Source organism: Gossypium raimondii, chromosome 2 (genome assembly GCF_025698545.1).
Source record: "Gossypium raimondii isolate GPD5lz chromosome 2, ASM2569854v1, whole genome shotgun sequence".
In the NCBI taxonomy this organism is placed as follows: Eukaryota; Viridiplantae; Streptophyta; class Magnoliopsida; order Malvales; family Malvaceae; genus Gossypium; species Gossypium raimondii.
Window position 1 is genome coordinate 37,188,113 of NC_068566.1, and position 23,488 is coordinate 37,211,600.

Below are 23,488 nucleotides of genomic sequence, written 5' to 3' on the forward strand. Positions count from 1 at the left end.
ATTTTTCGATTAAAATATTACGTTATTATATATAATTTAATTCCTAAAGTTCTTAGAGATGGATAAGTAGTTTTCTATTTCTTTTAGGTTTGACTTGATGCAAACTTTTTTTTATGACATTATAAGGCAATAATCAAACTTTAGATTTAACCTTATACTATGCTAAAACTTGAAACTTAATCTATATACTTTATTTTTGACATAATTTGATCTTTCTACTTTTATAATGTCATTAGTTATTCTAAATATTGTTAATTATTTCAATGAAATTGTTGACGTCAATTTTCTTAAGAACAATATTCCAACAAAAATTATCATGATGAGTTCGAATAAATGTTTTTAAAAGAAAATTCATATAAACATTTTCAATGTTATTTTTATTGTTACAAGATTATCAAATTAATTTTTTAACTTTAAGATATTAGATCAATGAATTTAAGAAAAAAAATTTAAGATCTAAATTTCTAAATTCAATAAAATAAAAGGCCTAAATTTATGATTAACACAAATAAATAATAATCCAACATGATGAGCAAAATAATCAAGGGTTAGGGGTGTTGATGGGAATTTGGTCCAAAACACGTGACTTGACCCAATTCATTGAGAATGATGCTTTGGGTGTCAACTGTGAAGGGGCAATTAAGTCATCTTAAGCCAAATAGAAATGAGAAATTACGTAAGGGTATGATTGGCAATTCAAGTCTTTAAATTATTATCGTCATCCTCCCGCTGGGATTGGAAAGCTTTTGGTTGGTTAACGACTTGAAAAATAAAAAGCAGAGAAGAAAACCAACAGTTTCCATTCACTGGCTTCTCACTTTTGTTTACATATCAAAGCTCAACTCAGCAACAGGCAATAAATCTTTTTTTCTTGCTCTTCATCTCTCTGTTTCCATCATCTTTTGTTTGCTTCTTTTCTTATTATGAATCTATTCCAAGATTCAGTTAACTTCCATACAAACTGGGGCCTTTTCTTAACTGAAGAAGCCTCTTTCTTTTTTCAAGTTGTTTCTCAACTCTGAATCCCCTTTTCACCTTTGGAATTGTATTCAACTTTGACAACAATTTGACCCACTATTTAGCTTTTCTTTCTGTAGTTATTCTATAGGGAGTAATTTGGGGTCTCAATTCTTTTTCCCTGGAAACCATAGCGCATCGGCTTTGTGCCTTGAATTCGACGAATTTTATGCAATCTTCTCTTCGATGATGTGTTGCTTATCTGCTCTTCTTTTTCAATTAATACTTTTGTTGATTCTTGGCTTATAGAATTGCAGTCTCACTTTGGTTATTGGTTTCATAGTTGTCCAGATTGTTGTATTTGGCCTGTTGGAGAAAGCTGGAGGCTCTAATTTCTCGAGGGAATCAAAATACATGGCTTCACCATCTGAATTGGCTACTGAGAGAAGCCATAGCAAGCCACTTGGGATTCGATGCTGGGAATACATTAAGAGAGCAAAGCTTTCCTATAAAACTCATCAAGCAGTTGTCTTGATTATAACATTTTTCGCTTATACTACCTATCATGCAACAAGGAAAACCACCAGCATTGTCAAGAGTGCCCTTGATCCCCAGTCATCTGCTGCAGGCTTCAAGTTCTCATGGAGGATAACATACCTTAGCTCACCTGCTGAAACCCAAAGACGCTCATGGGTTCTAGGAGATGGTTGGGCGCCGTTTAATGGATCCGATGGGACAGCCTTGCTTGGTCAACTCGACGTGGCCTTTCTTGCAGTTTATGCTATTGGGATGTACTTCTCCGGACACTTGGGTGATAGAATGAATTTAAGGATCTTTCTAACGGTGGGAATGATTGGAACTGGTTTGTTTACTTCACTGTTTGGTGTTGGGTACTGGGCTAACATCCATAGCTTTTACTACTTCCTCATAGTACAAATGATTGCTGGTCTATTCCAGTCATCAGGATGGCCTTCGGTTGTTGCAGTAGTTGGTAACTGGTTCGGGAAGAAAAAAAGAGGGCTAATTATGGGCATATGGAATGCCCACACGTCTATTGGGAACATTACTGGTTCTTTGATTGCTTCAACACTATTGAGCTATGGATGGGGTTGGTCCTTTGTTGTGCCTGGTTTGCTTATTGCTTTCATGGGCATCCTGGTTTGTCTTCTTCTTCCTGTTAGTCCTGAATCAGTTGGAGCTGATAGACAAGAAGAAGAAGAAGATGATGCAGTAGATTCCCCTAAGAAGAATAAAGAGGGAGTAACAGAGCCTCTATTGGGCTTACATACTGAGATGAAGGAAAATGCAGTGGGGTTCATAGAAGCATGGCGAATCCCAGGGGTTGCTCATTTTGCTTTTTGCCTCTTCTTTGCCAAATTGGTTGCTTACACATTTCTCTATTGGCTTCCATACTACATTAGCCATACAGGTATTTTAATTTATTTCAACTTTTTAATACTCATTGACTCATTGCTGATTCTCTTCTCTATTCATAAATCTGCAGCTATTGAGGGAAAATATTTATCCGATGAGACAGCAGGGAACTTGTCGACATTTTTCGATGTCGGAGGGGTGCTTGGAGGAATCTTAGCAGGACACATTTCGGATCGGCTAGATGCCAGAGCCATAACAGCAGCAACTTTTATGTATTGTGCTATCCCTGCCCTCTATTTCTATCGTAGTTACGGACACATTTCCTTGGCAATGAACATAGCTCTCATGTTCATCTGTGGCATGTTTGTAAATGGCCCCTATGCTCTTATAACAACTGCCGTCTCAGCCGATTTGGGAACACATAGTTCATTAAATGGGAACTCAAAGGCATTGGCAACTGTGACAGCAATCATAGACGGAACCGGTTCTGTTGGTGCTGCAATTGGACCATTATTAACCGGTTACATCTCTGCCAACAGCTGGAGCGCGGTTTTTACGATGCTCATGGCAGCAGCTCTAGTTGCAGGGCTGCTACTGACAAGGCTTGTAGTAGCCGAGGTAGCTGCTAGGATTTCCGAAACAAGATCACAAGGAAGATCGCAATCAAGATCTCAAGAACCAGAACTAAATGTATGATTTACTTGCAGGGGAAGCAACAGAAACTGCAGTTGTATAAAGCTTGTATGATTTTCATAGTGTTTCTTCACCTCGGATTATAAGATGAAGAGGAAGATACCTTTAAATCATAGCTTGGGCTAGAAGATTTTTGTAGCCTTCTTCATGATGCTAATTACCATGGAGTGACCACCACTGTATTTATATATGTACATATATTTTATAATCATACATAGTTTATTGCTAGTTTTTGTTTTTTGTTCAGACACAGCCTATAGGCCAACAAAATTGGAAGTAAAACCAAAAGAAACCATATATCCAGCAGGTTGCGGTGAAGAAGAGTTGCCTATGTTTGTGTGACAGGATTCAAGAAAACGAAATCTTGAGTAATTCTAAAGAAACAAGGTTTGGTCGAAAGAAAGTTATGTTCCAATCTCACAACCTGGTCCAGAGGTGCATGAATAGATAGAAAATGTGCAGAAAATAAAGGGATGAAATGAAAGAAAATTGGTCCACAGGAACACGACTGAAAATAGCTTTTAAGTTATCCACCATGTATTTCACAAAGGACCTGCCCACTTGTGTTTTGCAGCGCTAAGCATTAATAAAACAAATAAATGGTTGCTATCAATCAGATTTGCCAAAAAAAAGGGTGCTGCACCCCACCATTGTTCAAATGAAAATTTCCCCTGCAATTTCGTTGCTGATTACAATTGTTACTTCTTATACTAGTACCTGGTTTGTCTGGATATTGAATTTGTATTTGATTGAGTCCAACATCAAATTTTAATAATTCCATTTTAAAGTAAAAATCTATATATTGCTAGCCATTTTCTGGGTCTTTTTTCTAGTTTTATATCATGACTTGATTATGGAAAATACAATTTCTTTTCTGGACATATAAAATTATCTCTATTTTTGTATTATATATATGCTTACACAAATTTTGATAACTTAATAATATGTTTTTATATTGTAATTTGCGATAATTAAAAAATATGAACTCAAACTCCGAGTTCAAAACGGGTATTAATACCATTGCATTAGGAAAAAAAACTGATAATAGAACAGTTTATAAATTTTTAATTACTATAAAACCCTGCTCAATTTCACCAAAATTTAAACATTACCCAAAACTACAGCTCAGGCAAATTTTAGATTGAAATTAACTTTGTCCAAATTCAAATCCATTATTTTTAGAATTCAAATCTACAGCATTAAAGAACTTTCTGAAATATGAACTATGTCCTCAACTCATTAGGAATGAAAATAAAATTAGATGACAAATACAGCAGAGAGTAAATGAAATGCAAGAACTTGGAAATATCAATGAACATATCTCAAGAGTATGGATAGCTTAACTAACCAAAACTATAAACAAAAGCATAGTGACCCCTAATAAATAATCTCAGGGTCCAATGTTCCTCTTAATTCCCTGGTGTGGTGTTCACCATAGAAAGGACACCAAAAACTAGTACAACAACAAAAAGGATTGATATAAAGTACTCACAAAAAATGCACAACAATCATGGGTTTGCCAAACATTCAAGTTTCAACATGCAGCATTTCCATGTTCCTCATTCTTTACCAATACTGAACCAGGAGGCAGCTGACGGCAATTTATTTTCAACACTACTTATATTAATTGTTTCATTGCAAACAGATTAGGTAAAGTCGACATACAGAAGAAAGATTCAAGTAGATATAGATTTGCCCAATGTTTCAGCTTTCATGGAACAAACACATAACTTGAAATAGAAAGCAATACCATCCACCTATCTGTAAATCATGTCAATAGCTAGTAGAAAGCCATACTAGATCTCTCCGCCTACAACACTCAGAAAATATAAATGCTTCCATGTAACATTTGACAACTACAACATGGAAGCTATGGCAGAGACCTTGGAACAACACATTCCGCTTCAATATAGAGAAAATTGTAAAACAAATGTCAAAGCCATATTAAGACGCAGTATTAACCACCAAGCATGCAGGTGCAAGAAACAATGACCATTCACATCTATAAATTAAGGTAAGATTCTTCCTTCTTCAATTTAAGCAAGGCCCAAAGAGAAATAATACTAAAACTAATACTACGTCAAAGTGGTTAACCTAGATGGCAGCTGCATTACATAACGATTCAAAACTCATCAACAGTTTGGTAATTCGAAAAAGTATGATCACGGGCAATGGAGAAGGCCGACACAATTTCCATTTTCAAACCCAAGATAACTCCATCATTCAACAAAATAGCCAATTATGCAAAGCCCGAAACCAAGTTAATGGAACATTTTGATTTTTCAATATGTGAAAAGAACAAACGCACGATCAAATAAGGGTAGGTTCGAGGGGTTTTTTTAGCGGTGTTGCATTCATTCCCTCAAGAAAGAAAAAACCCAAATTCAACATAGTCCCAGAATCACAATGAACATAAGATTCCAAAAGCCAAAAAGAACAACGTAACGCTTTAAAAAATATATATGTAAGTTTAGGCGTCTCCAATTGAATGAAAGAGCACTAAGTTATCATTATGCACCAAATTTGTCACTAATTTATCCCCTCTTTTCCCCATGTACAGAATCGCAATATGGTATTTGATCCGACAAAATAATTCCTTTTTGTTTCCCTGAAGAGAAAAATAAAATAAAATAGAACCTGCTGACTCTGCCAGTTTCAGAAAAGTGAATCGTACAGTGGAGCTAATCGTCGTCCCTGTTCTTGGGCTTACGGTACTTCTCTTCGACATGCTTGACCATGAAGAGGGCGGTATCGGCCAGCTTTTTGATGTTCGGAACGTTATAATTTTGGGCAACGTAAACCCCGCAAACTGTTCCTACGATGAACGAAAAACTGCTTTTTATTATGCCCATGATCTGCACTGAAATTTGAGATGCAGAGAGGTCGAAATTTAGGAGTAAAAGGGCCAGAGATAGGAGATTTTCTGGGGTTGAATGTTAGAATCGGCTTTTTAGGGATTTAGGGTTTTATTACAGATTGAACTAATAAGTTTCTGGAAGCATCCGGAATTGTGACGGGAAAACATGTAAATACTCTTAAGCATCTCAACAACTATGGTTGAGTGTATGATTATTTTAAAGAATTTTGGCATAATTTTTATAACAGTTATTGTATTTTTTTGGCAACATAAGGCATATTGGCAGATTTTTTTTTTCTAAATTAGGGTTTTGGGTATGTTCTAATTTTAATTAGGGATATAAGTCAATTTTGTTGTAAAGTGCGTCTAGCTTGATGAGTTTTATAGAAAGCGAGTTTAGTTGGACGCGTTTTCCAGCTAACGGTCAAATCCTAACGGCTTTTTGAACGTTGTTGCCACCAACTTTTTTTACCCTATAAATACCCTTCAATTTTTTTTTTCATTCACATCCTTCTCTCAATTCTCTCAAATTCTCTCAAACTGTCTCAAGTCTCTCAACTCTCTCGTTTTTAATAATTTTTGATATTTTTATTTAAAAATATTATTTTTTTAATTATCTCGTTTTTATTCTTTTAAACCGATTTCTCACGAATAGTCACCTCTCTAATTTGCTTCGACGATAAGAATATTTCCGCCGCCCAATTAGTAATGGTAAGATCGAAATTTAAATTTCGTTAATTTCAATAATGTTAAATTTAATTTTTATTATTATAATTATTTTTTTTTTGTAAGTAGAAGGATGATGGTGTTCTGGAAGGCTTCATCCATAATATAGGAAAGCATTCTTAAAATTCATGGTCACTTGCAAGCAGTTGGATTCTTGCATGCATCTAGCATGCCCGAGGGCTATAAACTCGATTTGCAACAAATCAGCGCATTGGTGGAAAGATGGAGGCCCGAAACACACTTTCCACCTTCCATGCGGCGAGTGTGCAATCACACTCGAAGACATAGCGCTACAACTTGGTCTGCCAGTAGATGGGTCAGTTATAATGGGATTTAAGATCGTTTCGAGCAAAGTGACCCTCTGCTGATCACTATTGGGCAATGTCCCAAATAAGTTCAAAGGTAGTCGGATATTGATAAACTGGTTGAAGGGTAATTTCAACGAGCTCCCTGAAGACTTTGAAGACCGAACGGAAGAGGTGACAAAATAATACGCCCGAGAATACATCATAAGGTTAATCGGGGGCATTTTAATACCCGACAAATCTCAAAATTTGGTGCACGTAAGGTGGTTACTACATCTAGTGGACTTCAATGATTGCCGGAAACTAAGTTGGAGATCTGCCATATTGTCCACGTTATACTAGGAGATGTGTCGGGCCACGAACCCGAGGTCAGCGTCAATCGGTGGTTGTTTGCTTCTGCTGCAATCGTGAGTCTGGTGGCGACTACCGTTTCTACGTCCCAAGGTGACCGATTCATATATATTCTAGTTGGTGACAAGGTAAACATCATTTATTAACAAATACGTAGTTTGTACAATAATTTTTTTATCATACGTTTTGACTAACATATCACTTATACAAGTGGAACCATGGGCCGAGTTACGTGGGACTGCCCGAGGTTCTAGAAGATATTAGGTTTTTGTTAGATCAACGGTCGGAAGTCGAGGTTAATTACATATTTTTTCGAACCTATATTAATTACGTAATTATTCGTAAAAAATTCATAAATAACGATATTTACAATGTTGCTTATCAGTTTAAATGGATGTCGTACGCCGACACTGATGTCATATCCTGCATCCCACCAGAAGTGTTGTGAAATCGACAGATGTGGGACGCAAAGGTGTCGTTGATAGTGTATGCGACGGTGGAAATGCACGAAATAGACTGAATGTTGCAACAGTTCGGGCGAAGGCAACAAATTTCACTATCACCATAAGACCTGAAGGATCTGCACAAGGTGGACATGCAGGGGAAGGACAACATCGACTAGTTAGTGCGGCATGAGGAGCACATCGAAACGTGGGATCATAGGATGCAATCCATACCCGTTCGCGAACAATTTTTCTCAGCGGACACAGCGACAGTTGATGATTACTTGGCATGGTTTAGAATTGTCGATAAGTCGTATCTGCTATCACCGGAGGAGAGGAGTCGACAAATTTGGACGAAGAGGTCACGTCGACCATCATAGCAAATTAGGAGGGGACGCAGTCGTAAGACGGGTTAGTCATTCACTCTGGTAGAAGATGCGCCGACTATGGCTATGCAATATTCGGGTCACTTCCCTCCAGGTATTCCCATTCAATTACCTAACCATGTGTTTTCACAAGCATCACCGCTCTACAGGCCACCGTTGCACATGGCTGATTCTTCTGTTCCTGCAGGTACATATTTCACTCCACTGACGTTCTCCGCATACTGCACCCCTACACAAATGTCAATGCCAAACCTAGTGTCAGGACAGTTTCCAACGTACCCACCGCCACCGATGCAAGTGCCCATGCAGCAGTCGATGACGATGTTGATGCCCAGTACCTCTCCGGCGTACTTGAGATTTAGGGCACTTATGGTTTCACGCCTATAGTGACTCAAACAACTTGCGCATCACTATTTTATGGGGGTGGCTCATCGTCCCAACCAGTGGACGAGGGAGTGGCGGATACACAATGGCAGACGAAGACGACGTAACAATCGATCACGAAAGAAGATGATGATGGGTGTCGATGCTGAAGATACAATCACCCAAGGGGGTCGCGCTAGTTACATACTCAGGCGATGATGACGAGGAGGAGGAAATCTACAGGCCGACACCTCTAGATGCACCTCCGGTGGTACGGTTGGTTATACGTAAAAATCTTCCACGCAACCGCCATCCATCGCCTTGTGGCACATATTCTCCCTAACGACACCATTGATTGTATTTTTTTTATTTTAATTTTGTTAATGTAAATATAAACATGTCATAAATAAAAAAAAAACCGAGGTTATTCATTCAAACAAACCACTTGTCATTATTACTATCAATGTTTCATCGATAAATAATAAAGGTCAAATTTTGTTATCTACATATTTTTTTTGATAATTATTATCACTTAATTGGATTTAATTATAAATTTAATTATTTTATATCAATAATTACTTAATGAGTGCTATAGTTATATATAAATTAAAACTAATATGTATCACTATAAATATATGTATTAACAAAACATTTTTCATTCAAATAACATCTAAAAATTTAATAAAATAATATTTTAATATTAATCAATAAGTTTTGTTTCCATCATTAAAAACGTATGATATTCATTATTATTTGGTTTTGTTTAGTTTTTATTATTAATTTGATATTCCTTAGTTTTATTATTATTAGATTTTAATAATGCTTAAAAATTGTAAATGTTTTTCTTTACTATTAATTAATGATTGTTTGTAGATGAAATTTTGAGTCATATTCGAATAATACCTATTTTATCTAATTACTTAATATTTTAAAATTGAATGTTTCCACTTATTTTTTCAATGCTTTTAAAATATTTTATTTTCTCAACTATTTATCAAAATTAGTAGACTTATACTTAAATTAGATCAATCCTCATTTATTTAGTAAATATGTATTTTAAAATATATATTTTAAAATTATATTATTTATGTAATGACCCAAAATTCGCGGGCATCGAAAAAGTATAATATCGGGCCTCCGTCTTAGTAAATTGAGTTTGAAAATAATTATTAGAAATATTTAAGAGGCTAGTTGTGTGTTTAATTAGGTTTTAGATGGGTGAATTTAGCTTAATTAGGAGTAATTAGAAAAAGGATTAAATTGCAATAGAAGTAAAAGTTCAATTATAGATTAAAGAAAAGCTAAAAGGATTAAAAAGGCAAATAAGTCAATTGCAAAGATTGAGGCAGTTTAAGTGTAAAATATCAAGGATATTTTATTAGTTAAAATATGTATATTATATATATATTCTTAATAAATAAGTATATAATAAATTAATTATATTATATTATATTATAATTATATAAAATAAATAAAATTTTGACAAATGTATGGTGATGATAATATATATGTGTAAAAAGTACATGCATACACTTGTAAAATATATATTATTACTTATTGTTTAAGAAATTATTATTATATTACATTATTACAATATTATATTAACTAAATAATAAACAAAACATAAAATAAAATAAAATAAAGTAAAAGAAAGAAACAGAATAGCATTCGAAAACAGAATAGAGAAAGAAGAAAAGAAAGAAAAAGGAAAAATAGGGTTTTAAAGCTTGGAATTTAATTTGGTAAGTCAAATAAGCCTTTTTTACTTAATTTTGATGTTTTAGAAGTTTAAAACAAGGTTTTGATGGAATTAAGTTGATATTTTGTAAGTTAATAGGTTTTCAAGTATAGTTTATGTTGAACAAAAGAGATGAATTAGGGATTTAATTGAATGATTTTAAGTTAGAATTGATGAAGGGTTAAATTGTAAAAGAAACTATAAGTTTTATGTTTTAGGGACTAAATTGAGGGAAATTCGAAATTAGGAAAATATGCTGAAATTTTAATAGTTACATTTGAGTTTGGATGAAATTTGAATAGAAATAGAATGTGAATAGAATTAGAAAAGTAAGTGAACTTAGTTAGGATTAAATTGAGAATAAGGAAGAAATTGAATAGAAATTCAATTATTTATCATAATTAGTGCTGTAATTAATAGTATAAATTATTATTATTTTCGTAGCTAACAAAGAACCCGAGGCATTAGCATCAAAAGGAAAGGAGAAAGCTATCGAGGACTAAAACGGGAGATTTACGATTTGTATTACTATAATTCAAGTTATTTATTATTAAATGATAAATTTAATTTATGTGTTTGGTAAATGAAATGTGAGGTAAGTATAAGTATAAGTATTATTATTATTATTACTATTATTAAGATGAGTGAGAATTAAATTGAATAGTTGATATGAATTAAAATTTAAATTGTTTGTTGATTGAAAGCATGAAGTGAATTTAAATCGAATAGTGACTGATATTAAATTGAATGGAAATGTATTGAGTTGTGAAAATTTGTGAATTGTGGATTAATTATTGATTGAAAGGTGGAAAATGATTGAATTGAAAATGTGAGAAATTGTGATTGAATTGAGGTTATATGTGATTTAAATACCCTATTAACTAGTCGGGCTGAGTCGGATATAGTTGGCATGCCATAGGATTGGAAGAGTTCAGGGATAATTCGACCTTGAGTCGATGAGACACTGGGTGTCACTATATTCATTCGGATAGATTCAATGAGGTACTGGGTACCAACTTTCTTCGGCTTTGCCGATGAGACACTGGGTGTCAACTATTGCTTCGAACTATTCGATGAGGCACTAGGTGTCATACTGAAGTGTTTGGTTGGGTTCGTGTATCCGCCAAAGTCCGAGTTTTGTTAATAGGGTAAATGATGAAATGATAAACTGAACAAGTTGATCAAACGAGCTATTGAAATGAAATGAAAAAGTTGAATTGTGAATTGAAATGTGATATGAGATTGAGAAATAAACCTAAGGTTCATGATATGTTCAAATTCAAATTTTGGATGTATGATATCAATTGATGAATTGCTATTGTTGAAGTATGGAATTTAAATTTAAATTTGTATATACGATTTATGCATTATATGTTTATTATTGTTATAATCTGAATTACGGTAATACCACTGAGTATGAAATACTCAGCGTACGGTTGTTTCTGTGCGCAGGTTGATAGAAGTCAAAAATTTCAGTTCAGCATCCAGATCAATCCCGGCTTCAGCAAAACTTTGGTGATGTATTTTTCCTTTGGTAAATGTGGCATGTACTTCGGTTTTATTAAGGAGTCTTGTAAGTTTTGGTTGTAAAGAAATTGGTCTATAATGTTTGAATGATAAATGAAATGTTAAGTTATAACATGGTAAGTTGGTATTAAACTGAAATAGAATGAATAAAGTTCATTTATTTAGACAATATATGCAAATAATTATTTAATTAGTAAATTAATAAGTTAATATTTAAGATATGTTTAGGTTAACTGAATATGAAATTGTATGGATTGTGAATTGGTTGCGGTTTTAATTGCAGGGGGTTTTATGTAAAAATGAGCAGAAATGCTGCCGAAATTTAAAAAAAAATGAATGAAGTCAATTGATAAACAAACATATGATTTATGATTTATTTTAATATGTTTGTTATTTATTTAAGAATTATTGTAAATTATCTAATATGTCTGGTAATGCCTCGTAACCCTGTTCCGGCGACGGTTTGGGGTTAGGGGTGTTACAATTTAATAAATTAAAAAATAAACAAGTAGTTATATATGTGTAAGTACGAGTTTCGAAAAATTTTTGAACTGGCAATTATAGCTTATCCTTTATATTACTCACTTTATCATTTTAAATATTTTTTATCATTTATAAGATTTATCACATTTATAAATATGATTTTTAATTTTACTATTAAAAAATTAACTTGATAAGTGATTTTATCATACTTATAAAAAGAATTCTCATTTTATTAAAAGACTTTTAATAAATAAATTTATATAATAAATAAAAATTCAAATTTTATATTAAAGTATTTATATTTAAATAATTATTTTCATTAAAAAGAAAAATAAAATAATTACATTAATTTTGCTTTAAATAGTAAATTCTAACCAATGTAATAAGTATATTTATATTAATTATTGAATTATAATGGTCAATTTATTGGTTGTTAAAAATAAAAATTAAATTCTGAAGAGTTTAATTTATAATATTCAATTTTAATACTTTTTAAAAATGTTTTTATAACAATTAAATTTTTATTAGCATTATATTTGAATTACCAAAATAATTTATATATATTAATTATGTTAATAGTTATTATTTTCAGTAATGGTTGTTTTGCATTAATTAATAAAGCAAAATTATATTATATATTGAATATGTTAAAATGTTTTATTTATTATTTGATTTATTATAAATTATAAATTATTAAATAAAATAACATATTTTAATTATATTTAACACTATAAATAATAAATATTATTTTGCACCAATTATAGTAATTAAAAATACAATATTTCAAAATTAATTGAAAATTAAATGCGTAAAATTATATACAACATATGTAAAATTAAAAATCAGTTGTTGATTGAGTTTTAGCACGATTGACATAGACATTGCTACCAGTGTAGGAGAACGTGAGTTCGAGTATGATTAAAGCCTGCTGAAGTATTGGGTTGGAGTTATGAGTATTTTTAAGTATTATCTTAAAAAATAAACCATCTATAATTATTTTCGCAATAAATTGTAAGGACTTGCTCTTATCTATAATTGAACCCGTCAAGTGTAGATTCAATTTAATGTGATTTGGAGAAAAATCTGGTTATAGGAGACAAAAACTGAAATATGAATAATTAGAAAATGATAGTTGGTCGATGGTTGCCAATTCGTCCATCAACCCTCTCTATTCAAAAGAGGTAGGACAAAGTCTACGATGCAACTACTGACATACGTTGACACCTTCCTTTGGGTTACACTAACCAAGCTAATAAATATGGTTGCTGTTGCCCAATTAAAATGGCTTTGAATCTTCCCACATGTTATTCCTATAAATTACTAACCAATGAGTAATCCTAGATACCGCCGAGAGAGATTAAAGAAAACGGAGACATGGGCTTCCGCTGTATGTTTAAGGTGCTTGCTCTGTTTGCAGTTACGTTAACAGTTACAGCAACCTCGGTAGCAGGTCAAGCAAAAGCAGGGTGCCAAAGCAACTGTGGGAACATCAGCATTCCATACCCTTTTGGAACAGGCAGTACTGATTGTAATATCAGTAAGAGATTTTTCATTCGTTGTAACACTAGTTTCAACCCTCCTAAAGCATTCCTAACCACCAGTGATATTGAAGTTCTCCACATCTCTCTCAATGGTTATTTGCGCATCCAATATTCGGTAGGTTATGACTGTTATAATTCATCAGGAAGTGCTTATTATTTCGATGCAGGGTTCAGGCTTTCAAAATTCCTCATATCTCATACTAGAAACAAGTTCACAGCCATTGGTTGTGACACCTACGCCTATGTTGAGGGTTTCACGGGACGGACATATTCGACCGGATGTTTATCCTTTTGTTACGATGTGGCCGATTTGGTAAATGGATCTTGCTCTGGCATCGGCTGCTGCCAGACGGCTCTCCCTAAAGGTGTGACGGATTATGAATTGAGTTTTGATAGCTATTGGAAGCATTCCAAAGTATTAAGCTTCAATCCTTGTAGTTATGGATTTGCCGTGGAAGATGGCGCCTATAGCTTCTCTGTTTCAGATCTTTCCAACATTAATTTCAGCAAAAGGAAGTTTCCAATTATTCTTGATTGGACAATTGGGAACCGAAGTTGCATGGAAGCTAAAATGGATGTAGATAATTATGCTTGCAAGCAAAATAGCGATTGCGTAGATCCAGAAAATGGCCGCGGATATTTGTGCAAGTGTCTTCATGGTTTTCAGAGTAACCCTTATCTCTCCTACGGCTGCCAAGGTGAAGAAGACAGGATTCATTTTGGACACTTTAATTTTGTGACCAATATACTGTTTTTTTTTCTTTCTTTCTTTAAAAATGTCTGAAAATTTTTGTAGATATTAATGAATGCGAGACACTGAAGCCTTGCAGTGGAACATGTCATAATCTACCTGGAAGCTATAACTGTTCATGCCCCAAGGGTTTTGAAGGTGATGGCCGGAAAAAAGGAACAGGCTGCAATCCTAAAGTCAAGCCGCATTTTCCCATTCTTGTTGGGACACTAGGTTAGTACATATAACACCTAGTTCTATTTGGTTATCACTCATTCGAAATAAAATTTATGCAAAATTATTAATAAATATTTTTAAAAACCTTCGTACTTTAATGAAGTTTAGATGAAACACATTACATTTTCTTTTTTTTTTTTTTACTTTTCGATTTCAAAATTAATGTTGAATTGTTGGATACCATTAGTATTTCATCAAAATTTTTCATAAATATATACATGCAATCATGCTAACCTCACAAGTAAATCATCATACATGATGGGTAAAATTTTTTCAAAAATACTAACAATGTCAATGATTAGATTAGAATTATTTTTAAATATTCAAATTAAGAAAACTTAAATTGAAAATATTATCTGCTTGGGTCAGTTGTAGTAAACCACTCAAAATACAACTCAAATCTTAAATTACTTTCAAATTTGAAAATATTATAATTAAATTTAAAAATATCAATTTTATATTAGTTAATTTTTTATCAATTTACTTGTAAATTTAAATGTTAAATGCGAGCTTGAATATGGTGTAGAACACATCTAAAACATGTGTACTTACTACTTAAACAATTAGGATCTAATGTTTTTTTTAACAGTTTTATTAAAACTTATAAAAGTTAATTTTTAACATGTGAGATTCGAGCTACCAGTACAATAGATTGTTATGTGTTTTGAACATGTATAAATTCATTACATCAACAACTTAGAAATAATATGTTAAAAAATAATGTAATTAATTCTTTTTCTTTTTCTTTTCTAAAATATAGATTTAAATTGTGGGTGCAATAAGTTCAAGAATAGTTTAAATATGCATAATGGCAAAACTAATATGTTTAAAAAGTAAGTTGAGAAAAATTATAAAAAAGATAATTCTTTTTTTTAAAAAGAAGCGAAAATAGGCGTGTCATCATCAACAAATCTTTTGCCATAATTACAGGTATAGGCATGAGTCTTCTATTTTCCCTCTTATGCTCCTCGTGGGTGTATTTGGGGCTCAGGCAGAGAAAGCTCAACAGACTAAAGCAACAGAACTTTAAGCAAAATGGTGGAGTTTTGTTGCGAGAACAGCTTTCAAAACATGAAGAGTATGGTGAGATAGCTAAAATCTTTACCCTCGAAGAACTCAAGAAGGCGACGAACAACTACCATGAAAGTAGAATCCTTGGACGAGGAGGTCAGGGTACCGTTTACAAAGGATTGTTGCCTGACGGGCGCAGTGTTGCCATTAAAAAATCCCTCATTGGAAATCAAAGCCAAGTTCAACCATTCATTAACGAAGTTATTGTGTTATCCCAAATCAACCACAGAAATGTGGTGAAACTCTTGGGATGTTGTTTGGAGACTCAAGTCCCTTTGCTAGTCTATGAATATGTCAGAAATGGAACCCTCTTCGATTACTTGCACAATGCCACTCATACATCCATCATATCATGGGAAGCTCGTTTGAAAATAGCGATAGAAGCAGCAGAAGCCCTTTCCTATTTGCACTCTGCTGCTTCTCCGCCTATTATTCATCGCGATGTCAAGTTGACCAACATACTTTTAGATGAGAACTACAATGCTAAAGTATCTGATTTCGGTGCTTCAAGATTGATCCCTTCAAATAAAGAACAGGTAACAACGCTTGTCCAGGGAACTCTAGGCTACTTGGATCCTGAATATTTTCATTCAAGTCAATTGACTGAGAAGAGTGATGTTTATAGCTTTGGGGTTGTTTTCATAGAGTTATTAACAGGTCTGAAAGCGGTTTCTTTTGAAAGACCTGAACATGAAAGAAACTTATCTCTATACTTTGTTTCTGTTATGAAAGAGGAACGCTTGCTGGATATTGTTGATGGGCGAGTGTTGAACGATAAAAACATTAAGCAGCTTAAGGAAGTGGCAACTTTAGCTAGGAGATGCGTGAGGCTAAAAGGAAAGGAAAGACCAACTATGAAGGAAGTTGTGTCTGAATTACAAGGATTGCGAGCAATAGAGTAACTTTCAAGGGGAAGATACGACTTACATGTGGAAGAGACTGAATACTTGCTTCATGATATGTATAACTATGACATTGGATTTGATGCCTCAACTAGCATCTCTATAGGGCTAGATAGCATTAAAAGCCATGACAAATTCAAAATCGATGGTGCACGATGATTTTTATTTTCTTTTGGTATCGCAATGGTTTCCTTTAACTGGTCTTGTATATTTTCTCTTCGTATTGTGCTCTGAATGATGTAATCTAAGCTTGGTGTGTGTAACATATTAGATCCAAAACTACATCTCTAGTGATTTTCTCATAAATTTAGTGTCGAAGTTTCATGATAATCTTGGTGAAGTTTGCCACAAGTCCATATTGTAGGAGCCCAATTTTGACCAGGCCCAATAATAAAGCAAAACTAAATAAACAATAGTCCATTTACAAATTGGCCCAATTAAAAAGCCCAAATACAAAAAAGGAGGGCCCAATGGCCCAAAAACTTAAACCAATTTCAGAAAAGCCAGAAACCTTAAGGTTTCTGGCGTCGCTCCTCTCTTCGATCACGCCACCCGAGGCTCCTCGTCTCGAGGCTTGACACATCCCTGCTGCCATTTCACCAAAATGGCAAGGGCGTCTTTCTCTCCCTGCCGTTGACCGAGCACCATACCTGTAAAAGGAATAAAAAAAGGATAGAAACAGGAAAGAAACACGATAGCAAAAAAATAGTAGATAGCAGAAGCAATAAAGAACGGAAAAAATATTTTGTAATCGACTATAAAAGCCCGAAATCTGAGATGTATTTTTACAAAATACAAAAAAAAAATAAAAAGAATAAAAAACTAAAAATTTAAAACAACAGAGAGTACAAACAAAGGTAGTTTATTTTCTTCCGTTTTTTTTATTTTAGAAAAAAAAGAAGAAAGAAAAAGAAAAAAATAAGTAAAAATAGAACTTTTACTTGCCTTTTCGTCTTTGCTCCACTGTCGGTGTCTCCTCCGGTCCGAGAGGATGTCGAATCCCTGGGGATTCGGCCAAGGTCGCGACGGAGGGCGTTGGAAACCAAAAAAAATTTCCTTTTTTTTGGGAAATTTTGGCTTTGGTTCTGATGGTTTCGACTCCAAATCTGAGTTCTATGCAAAGACACGAGCAAAATAGGGCATTTTGGTTTTTCCGATCACCGGAGGCGGCGGCCGCGGTCGCTAATGACCGGTGGCCACGGCGAACGAACGATGGTCTTGTGGCGGGAAAAGGAGAGGGTTTTGAGAGAAAGAAAACAAGGGAAGAGTTTTTAAAAAAAAACAAGGAAGAGTTTTTGTTTTTTAAAAAACAATGTTTAAAATGCTTTTTTTCGTCTGATTTTTTATTTTTATATAAGGTCTTATACGACGTTGTTTTGGGCTTAATTTTCAGACGCCAAAACGATGTCGTTTGACGCAACCCAAATATCCGACCCATTCATTTAGCAGGATCTGCGTGTTTTCGTGAAATGGTTTATTTGTGTTCCTGGTCCTTCCTCTTTTGGACCCTTTTTTAATTCGGTCCTAATTTCGCTTTTTGTTTCCTTTTTAGATTATACCTTTTGATTTTAATTCATTTTCAATTTAGTCTTTATACTGTTGACCCCTCGGGGAATGACACATGTACTGTTTTGGATTAATTGTCCTCGAGGTCCCTGAACTTTTGCTCCGCATTTTAATTTAGCCTTTTTTATCTTATTTTTTAATTTAGACATTAGATTTTATTAGACCTTTAATTTAGTCCTTTATCCCCATTTCTTTGAATTTTTTGAGATTTATGGCTTAATTTTCATTTAAATTTCAATTTAATCCCTCACTTGATTGATTTTACCTTTTTCATTTATATTAACACTTATAATTTATGTAATTTACGTTTCTTTTTATTTATACATTTTATTTTATCCTTGTTATCATTATTATCATTTATCTACTTATTATTATGATATGATTATTAATATTAATATTAATATTAATATTAATATTAATATTATTACATTATTATTGTTATAGTATTCCTTTATTTATTCATTATTTATCATTTTAATATTCTACCCGCATAGGCATTTTATATTATTTCATTATCACTATATCATACATTACGTTTAAACATATTTGTTCATCTCATACTATGCCCGAATATACTAAGTATACATCACTTTAAGTGTCACATTAATTTTTATTCGATGCATAAAAAGGAGAATTTTAAAACCAAAGCAATGTTCCGTATTTGGAGATTCAAGAAGTCGTGTCCTAGCTTATGGGGTTTGACTTTTTCTTTGAACCTAGATAACCGAACATCCTTTTTAAAACTAAAAACACATGAGATTTAAATAGTAATTAAATAACGAGCAATCTTATTTTCGAGGATTCGAGATGTCGTGTCCTAACTTACGGGATATGACTTTTTCGTTTTGGTTACTTCGAGATAAGAAATCCTTTTACATATGTTTTAATTTATCTAATTGATTCTAATTAAAAATAACATTATGCAAAAAGGGATCATGTTTTAAATTCTCTTCAAATTTTCAATTCTCGACACTAAGACATCAATTAATCAATTAGGTACCAATTTTGGGCATTACGAGGGTGCTGATCCTTCCTCATGCGTAACCGACACCCATTTCCTGGATTTCATAGACCAAAATTTATTGTTTTAATAAATTAAACCTTCTATTGAAACGATCAAATTTTGAGGTGGTCCAATCACACCAAAATAAAAAGGATTAGTGGCAACTCTATTTTCGTTCGTTTTTAAAATAAAGTTGATTTCAAAAAGGTTTCAACAGCTTGACAACTCCTCTAGGGACTAAAATAAGAAGTCAAGCCGTAAGTTGATTACTTTTTGGTCTTTTTGTCGAAAGTTGATAATTTGGTTTAAATTAACGATCCCTTTATTGCATTTCATCTTTCATGTTTTGTCTTTGATATTTCAGGTTATATAACGATCTAGTATACCTGTTTTATTGGTTCGAAAATTTCTTTTTGTGTTTTTCGCATATTGCATTACATAACCGTTTGATTTTGTCCTTCTTAAGTGGGAGTAAGAAGTTATTCCTTCGTGCGGTATTTACCTCCGTATAGGATAGTGGATCGCTTTCGGGATACATCCGTACCTATGTCTTTGTGAGATCTTCATCTCCATATAGCCATAGGAAAATGTATTCCCCTTCACTAAACTCGATCTGTATGAGCTTATAATGGGTGAGGATGAAGGAATCTGCTGGTTTAGGTACCCTTACTTTAGAACCTTACCACGTATAATAAGCCTTAAGAACCTACCCTAGGTAGAACCATACCAAACCTCTAGTGGTCACCAGAATAGGTGTTGTATTTATTGTTTCTTGCTTTGAATTATAGTTTTGTCTGAAATGTATTAACTTGTTTTATTTTGTTTTGGCTGTGATTGCATTGTATTTTCATAAAAAATGGTGTTAATTCACGTTCAGTTGCTAAATAGAGAGTTTGTCATGGAAAATGAATTTCTTGATAAAGTGGAAGACAATGCGGCCATCCGGATATGGATCGAGAAGACACAACAAGAGAAAGACGACAGCCTGACAGAGGGATATACGTCAGAACTATGGGATTTCATTCGCATCAGTGTAACTCAGAATAATCTCCAAGAGTTGAAAGAAATGTGGGACAATGGGATGACAAAACCAAGCAATTATTCTACCGAGACTATGGTGATTTGCCTTATCTACTCGATGTCAAAGTGGATAAGCACTTATTTTGAGCTCTTGCCTAGTATTGGAATCTCACCTATAGCTGCTTCACTTTTGGAAAGGTAGACTTGGTGCCCACCATAGTAGAGTACACAACTCTGCTCCGTTTCTCGAGGATCTAAGCCTACAAAACTTATTCTAAATCCGCCAACGTCCCAAATTTCTTAAAGAGGCCAATGAGTATCACGGGGATGAACGAGCAATAGGTTACGGCCTAGATTAAACAAAAGGGAGATAGTAAATGCATCCATTGGAAAATTTTGTGAGATTTGATATTGGCACATCCAGATACTAAGAAAAGAGTCAACATCTTCGCCCTGAGTATTTACGAGTTGATCATCTTCCCTAAGGTATTAAGACACACAGATGATGTAGTTTTAGATCTATTTGACCGACTTGACAAAAGGGTCACGCCCGCCCCGATAATTTTGGCTGAAACTTTCAGATCTTTGAATGCATACCATAGAGTGGGTGAAGAAAGATTTATTGGGTATGCGCAACTCTTGTTAGCATGGTTCCATAGCCACTTTTGGAAGGTAGAAAAGGTTTCTTATCGAGTATTCTTCGAGAACTACTCTCTGTTGAAAGAGTTTGTGGCTACCTCAATGCGAGACAACATTTCGGAAGAAAAGTGGATGACAATTCTCCAGGGTCTCTAAGACGAAGACGTTGAATGGAGGGCCCCTTGGATGATCCCTAATAAAATTTTGTACTGATGTGGAGACTTCGACTGGGTCCCTTTACTCGAGATATGATGAGCTATTGGATATGCCCCTGTACTTGTATTAAGGTAGTATAGGTCGAGGCAATTTATATCGGTAACACAAGGGTTGGCTTAGTGTGAGTTTGCATACAAGGGTGATAATTACAAGAAGAAGGTTCGTGAAATATCGAACGCTTGGAACCAAACCCATCGAATAAAAAGATTTATTGCAAATCTCATGACGACCCTCGAAAATGATTGGTGGTGAGATAAAAGAGTCAATGACAATGTCCCTATATTAAGTCAAGAAAACACTCTGCCTATAAAAGAACACTTACAAGTGCTCCCATCTCAACTAGAGATCATAAAGCAAGACTTTGAAAAGAGGAGTTCGGAGTTGAGGAAAAAGATAAAATAGTTGGAAGAAGAAAAGATTCAGCCATGATTAAACATCAACGTCCAGAATTTAGAAGCCGAGAAAATGAAAAAATGAAAAAAGGAAAGAACAAGGCTGAGGAAGACTTGGACATTCTAAAAACAAATTATGAGAAGCTGTGTCTGTCGATGAGAACTGCTGAGTTGGGTAAAACATCAGAACAATGGTGGCAAGAAATCAAAAAAGAAAATATTAGAAAGAAATTTGTTAGAAAGCCGCGATGAAAAAGTTGGGTTGAGAGCCCGGGTGGCAGAATTAGAAATGTCACTGCATCAATATCGTAGTCGCAACTTCGCAATTGAGTTGAAAGCAAGCTTAAATAAGATTGAAGATTTGAAAGGAAAGATAGAAGAGCTCGAGGCCACACTGCAAAATTGTGAACTTCGAGTTAAACTTCTTAAAACAAACAATGAACACAGGAAAGAGCAACTCAAACGCTCTCAAGGTCAGATTAGGGATAGAGATTACATCATGGGCGAAAATATGACTCAAGTATGGGAAGTAGCCGACCATTTGCAAACCCTAATAGTTCAAGGCGACATGCTGAGCTTAAAATATGAATCTGAATCAGATCAGGGCTGAGAATTAGCTTGGCTTCTTAGGAAAGTCAAGGCTTTAAGTATTAGGGCAAGGCCATATATGTAAATATATCCATTTTATGTAAAGAGATTTGTTTTCTAGTAAAGTTATTCTAATAAAATTGAATCAGAATCAATGCATCTTTTTGCATTCATTTCATTCACCAGCATTACATTTCATCATATGCATTAAATTCTATAAAAAGACCTTACTTAATCGAAATTATGACAGTTACCCTGGAAACCAACAATAATCTACCAACTAAATACCATTACGGTTCCCGCGACAAAACCAAAGTAATGGATCAAAGATTAGAGAGATTAGAACAAATTTAGAAAGACATGCAAGATCAGTTGCAAGCGCAGCTATAAGAGCAATTAGCTAAGGTACAACAAGACATGAGGGATCAAATACAAGAATCCCAACGAAAGTATGATAAGCTAGTTGACCTAATTGTTGGCCGGAGGGATTGAAAAATGGAAAAGTACTGTGATTAACTCTGGGGATGATAATGAAGACCCTACATACCCCCAGGATTTACTCCGTTGAATGTCCAAGCCCAACTAGATACATATACAAATCTCACCCCAAATACAAATACAACACTCAGATAACAGATAACAGATATAGAATCACATGATTAACATGCTCGTATACAGATATTATACTTACTTACGTAGTATAGTTAGACATGTATATCAGTTTCATACTCAAATCAGACTATCAGATTAACATATCACATACAATGGGTTTAGTTAGCTCTTACCAACCCTACAGTAGGCCCACAATCGATCAGAATGACCCATGCAACCCTAGGAAAATTTTAGAATTTTGGGCCTACATGCCCGTGTAGACCAACACGCCTAAATTGGCCTTATTCGTGTGTCTCACATAGCCTAGCCCAAAGCCCACATGCCCAATCTGGCCTAGCTTGTGTGACCTACATGGCCGTATCTCGCACACAGCCTCACCCTCGAAAGTCACACGGTCGTGTGTCACACACGGCCAGCCACATGGTCTGTCACATGCCTGTGTGGCTTCGACAGACCTAATTTTTGGCTTTTGTCGAACCTCATTTTCTCGTGTTTAGGTACACACCTGGTAATGTTTTAATGCGAAAGCAATCTCGATCCCTTTCAAACCTAAAAACTAGTACCCCAAACACCGATTTAGCAACCAAAATACAAATTCACGATAAAAATTCAACAATTCCCAAGAACTCACCGCCGACGATAAACCCCTGCTAATGCGTACTAAGCCGTTAAAGTGTAATTTTTTCCTCACAACCTTCACCTAAACACAGATTTCATCGATTAATTACCAATCAGTGGCTACCATTTAATATCACTAACATCTCAAAA

The 23,488-nt window shown here is 34.2% G+C and overlaps 3 protein-coding genes across 4 annotated transcripts; 2 read left to right on the top strand and 1 right to left on the bottom strand.

Moving 5' to 3' along the window:
- The first annotated feature begins 712 nt into the window (after positions 1-712).
- LOC105788599 (putative glycerol-3-phosphate transporter 1) lies at positions 713-3,252 on the top strand. 2 transcript variants are annotated; one of them, XM_012615552.2, is made up of 3 exons: positions 713-853; positions 1,301-2,386; positions 2,462-3,252. In XM_012615552.2, the coding sequence occupies exons 2-3, from the start codon at positions 1,372-1,374 to the stop codon at positions 3,025-3,027; spliced, it is 1,581 nt and encodes a 526-aa protein (XP_012471006.1). In that variant the 5' UTR covers positions 713-853; positions 1,301-1,371; the 3' UTR covers positions 3,028-3,252. The 2 variants fall into 2 exon arrangements, with proteins under 2 accessions (XP_012471006.1, XP_012471008.1); XM_012615554.2 differs by having other exon boundaries at positions 716-853; positions 1,309-2,386.
- A 2,033-nt stretch (positions 3,253-5,285) lies between these two features.
- Positions 5,286-6,108, bottom strand: LOC105788600 (uncharacterized). The gene has a single exon (XM_012615555.2). It carries the CDS (start codon positions 5,874-5,876, stop codon positions 5,706-5,708), a length of 171 nt encoding a protein of 56 aa, XP_012471009.1. The 5' UTR covers positions 5,877-6,108; the 3' UTR covers positions 5,286-5,705.
- A 7,392-nt stretch (positions 6,109-13,500) lies between these two features.
- On the top strand, positions 13,501-17,014 carry LOC105788601 (wall-associated receptor kinase 2). The gene is made up of 3 exons (XM_012615556.2): positions 13,501-14,442; positions 14,541-14,708; positions 15,642-17,014. The coding sequence occupies exons 1-3, from the start codon at positions 13,578-13,580 to the stop codon at positions 16,682-16,684; spliced, it is 2,076 nt and encodes a 691-aa protein (XP_012471010.1). The 5' UTR covers positions 13,501-13,577; the 3' UTR covers positions 16,685-17,014.
- Positions 17,015-23,488: the final 6,474 nt, after the last annotated feature.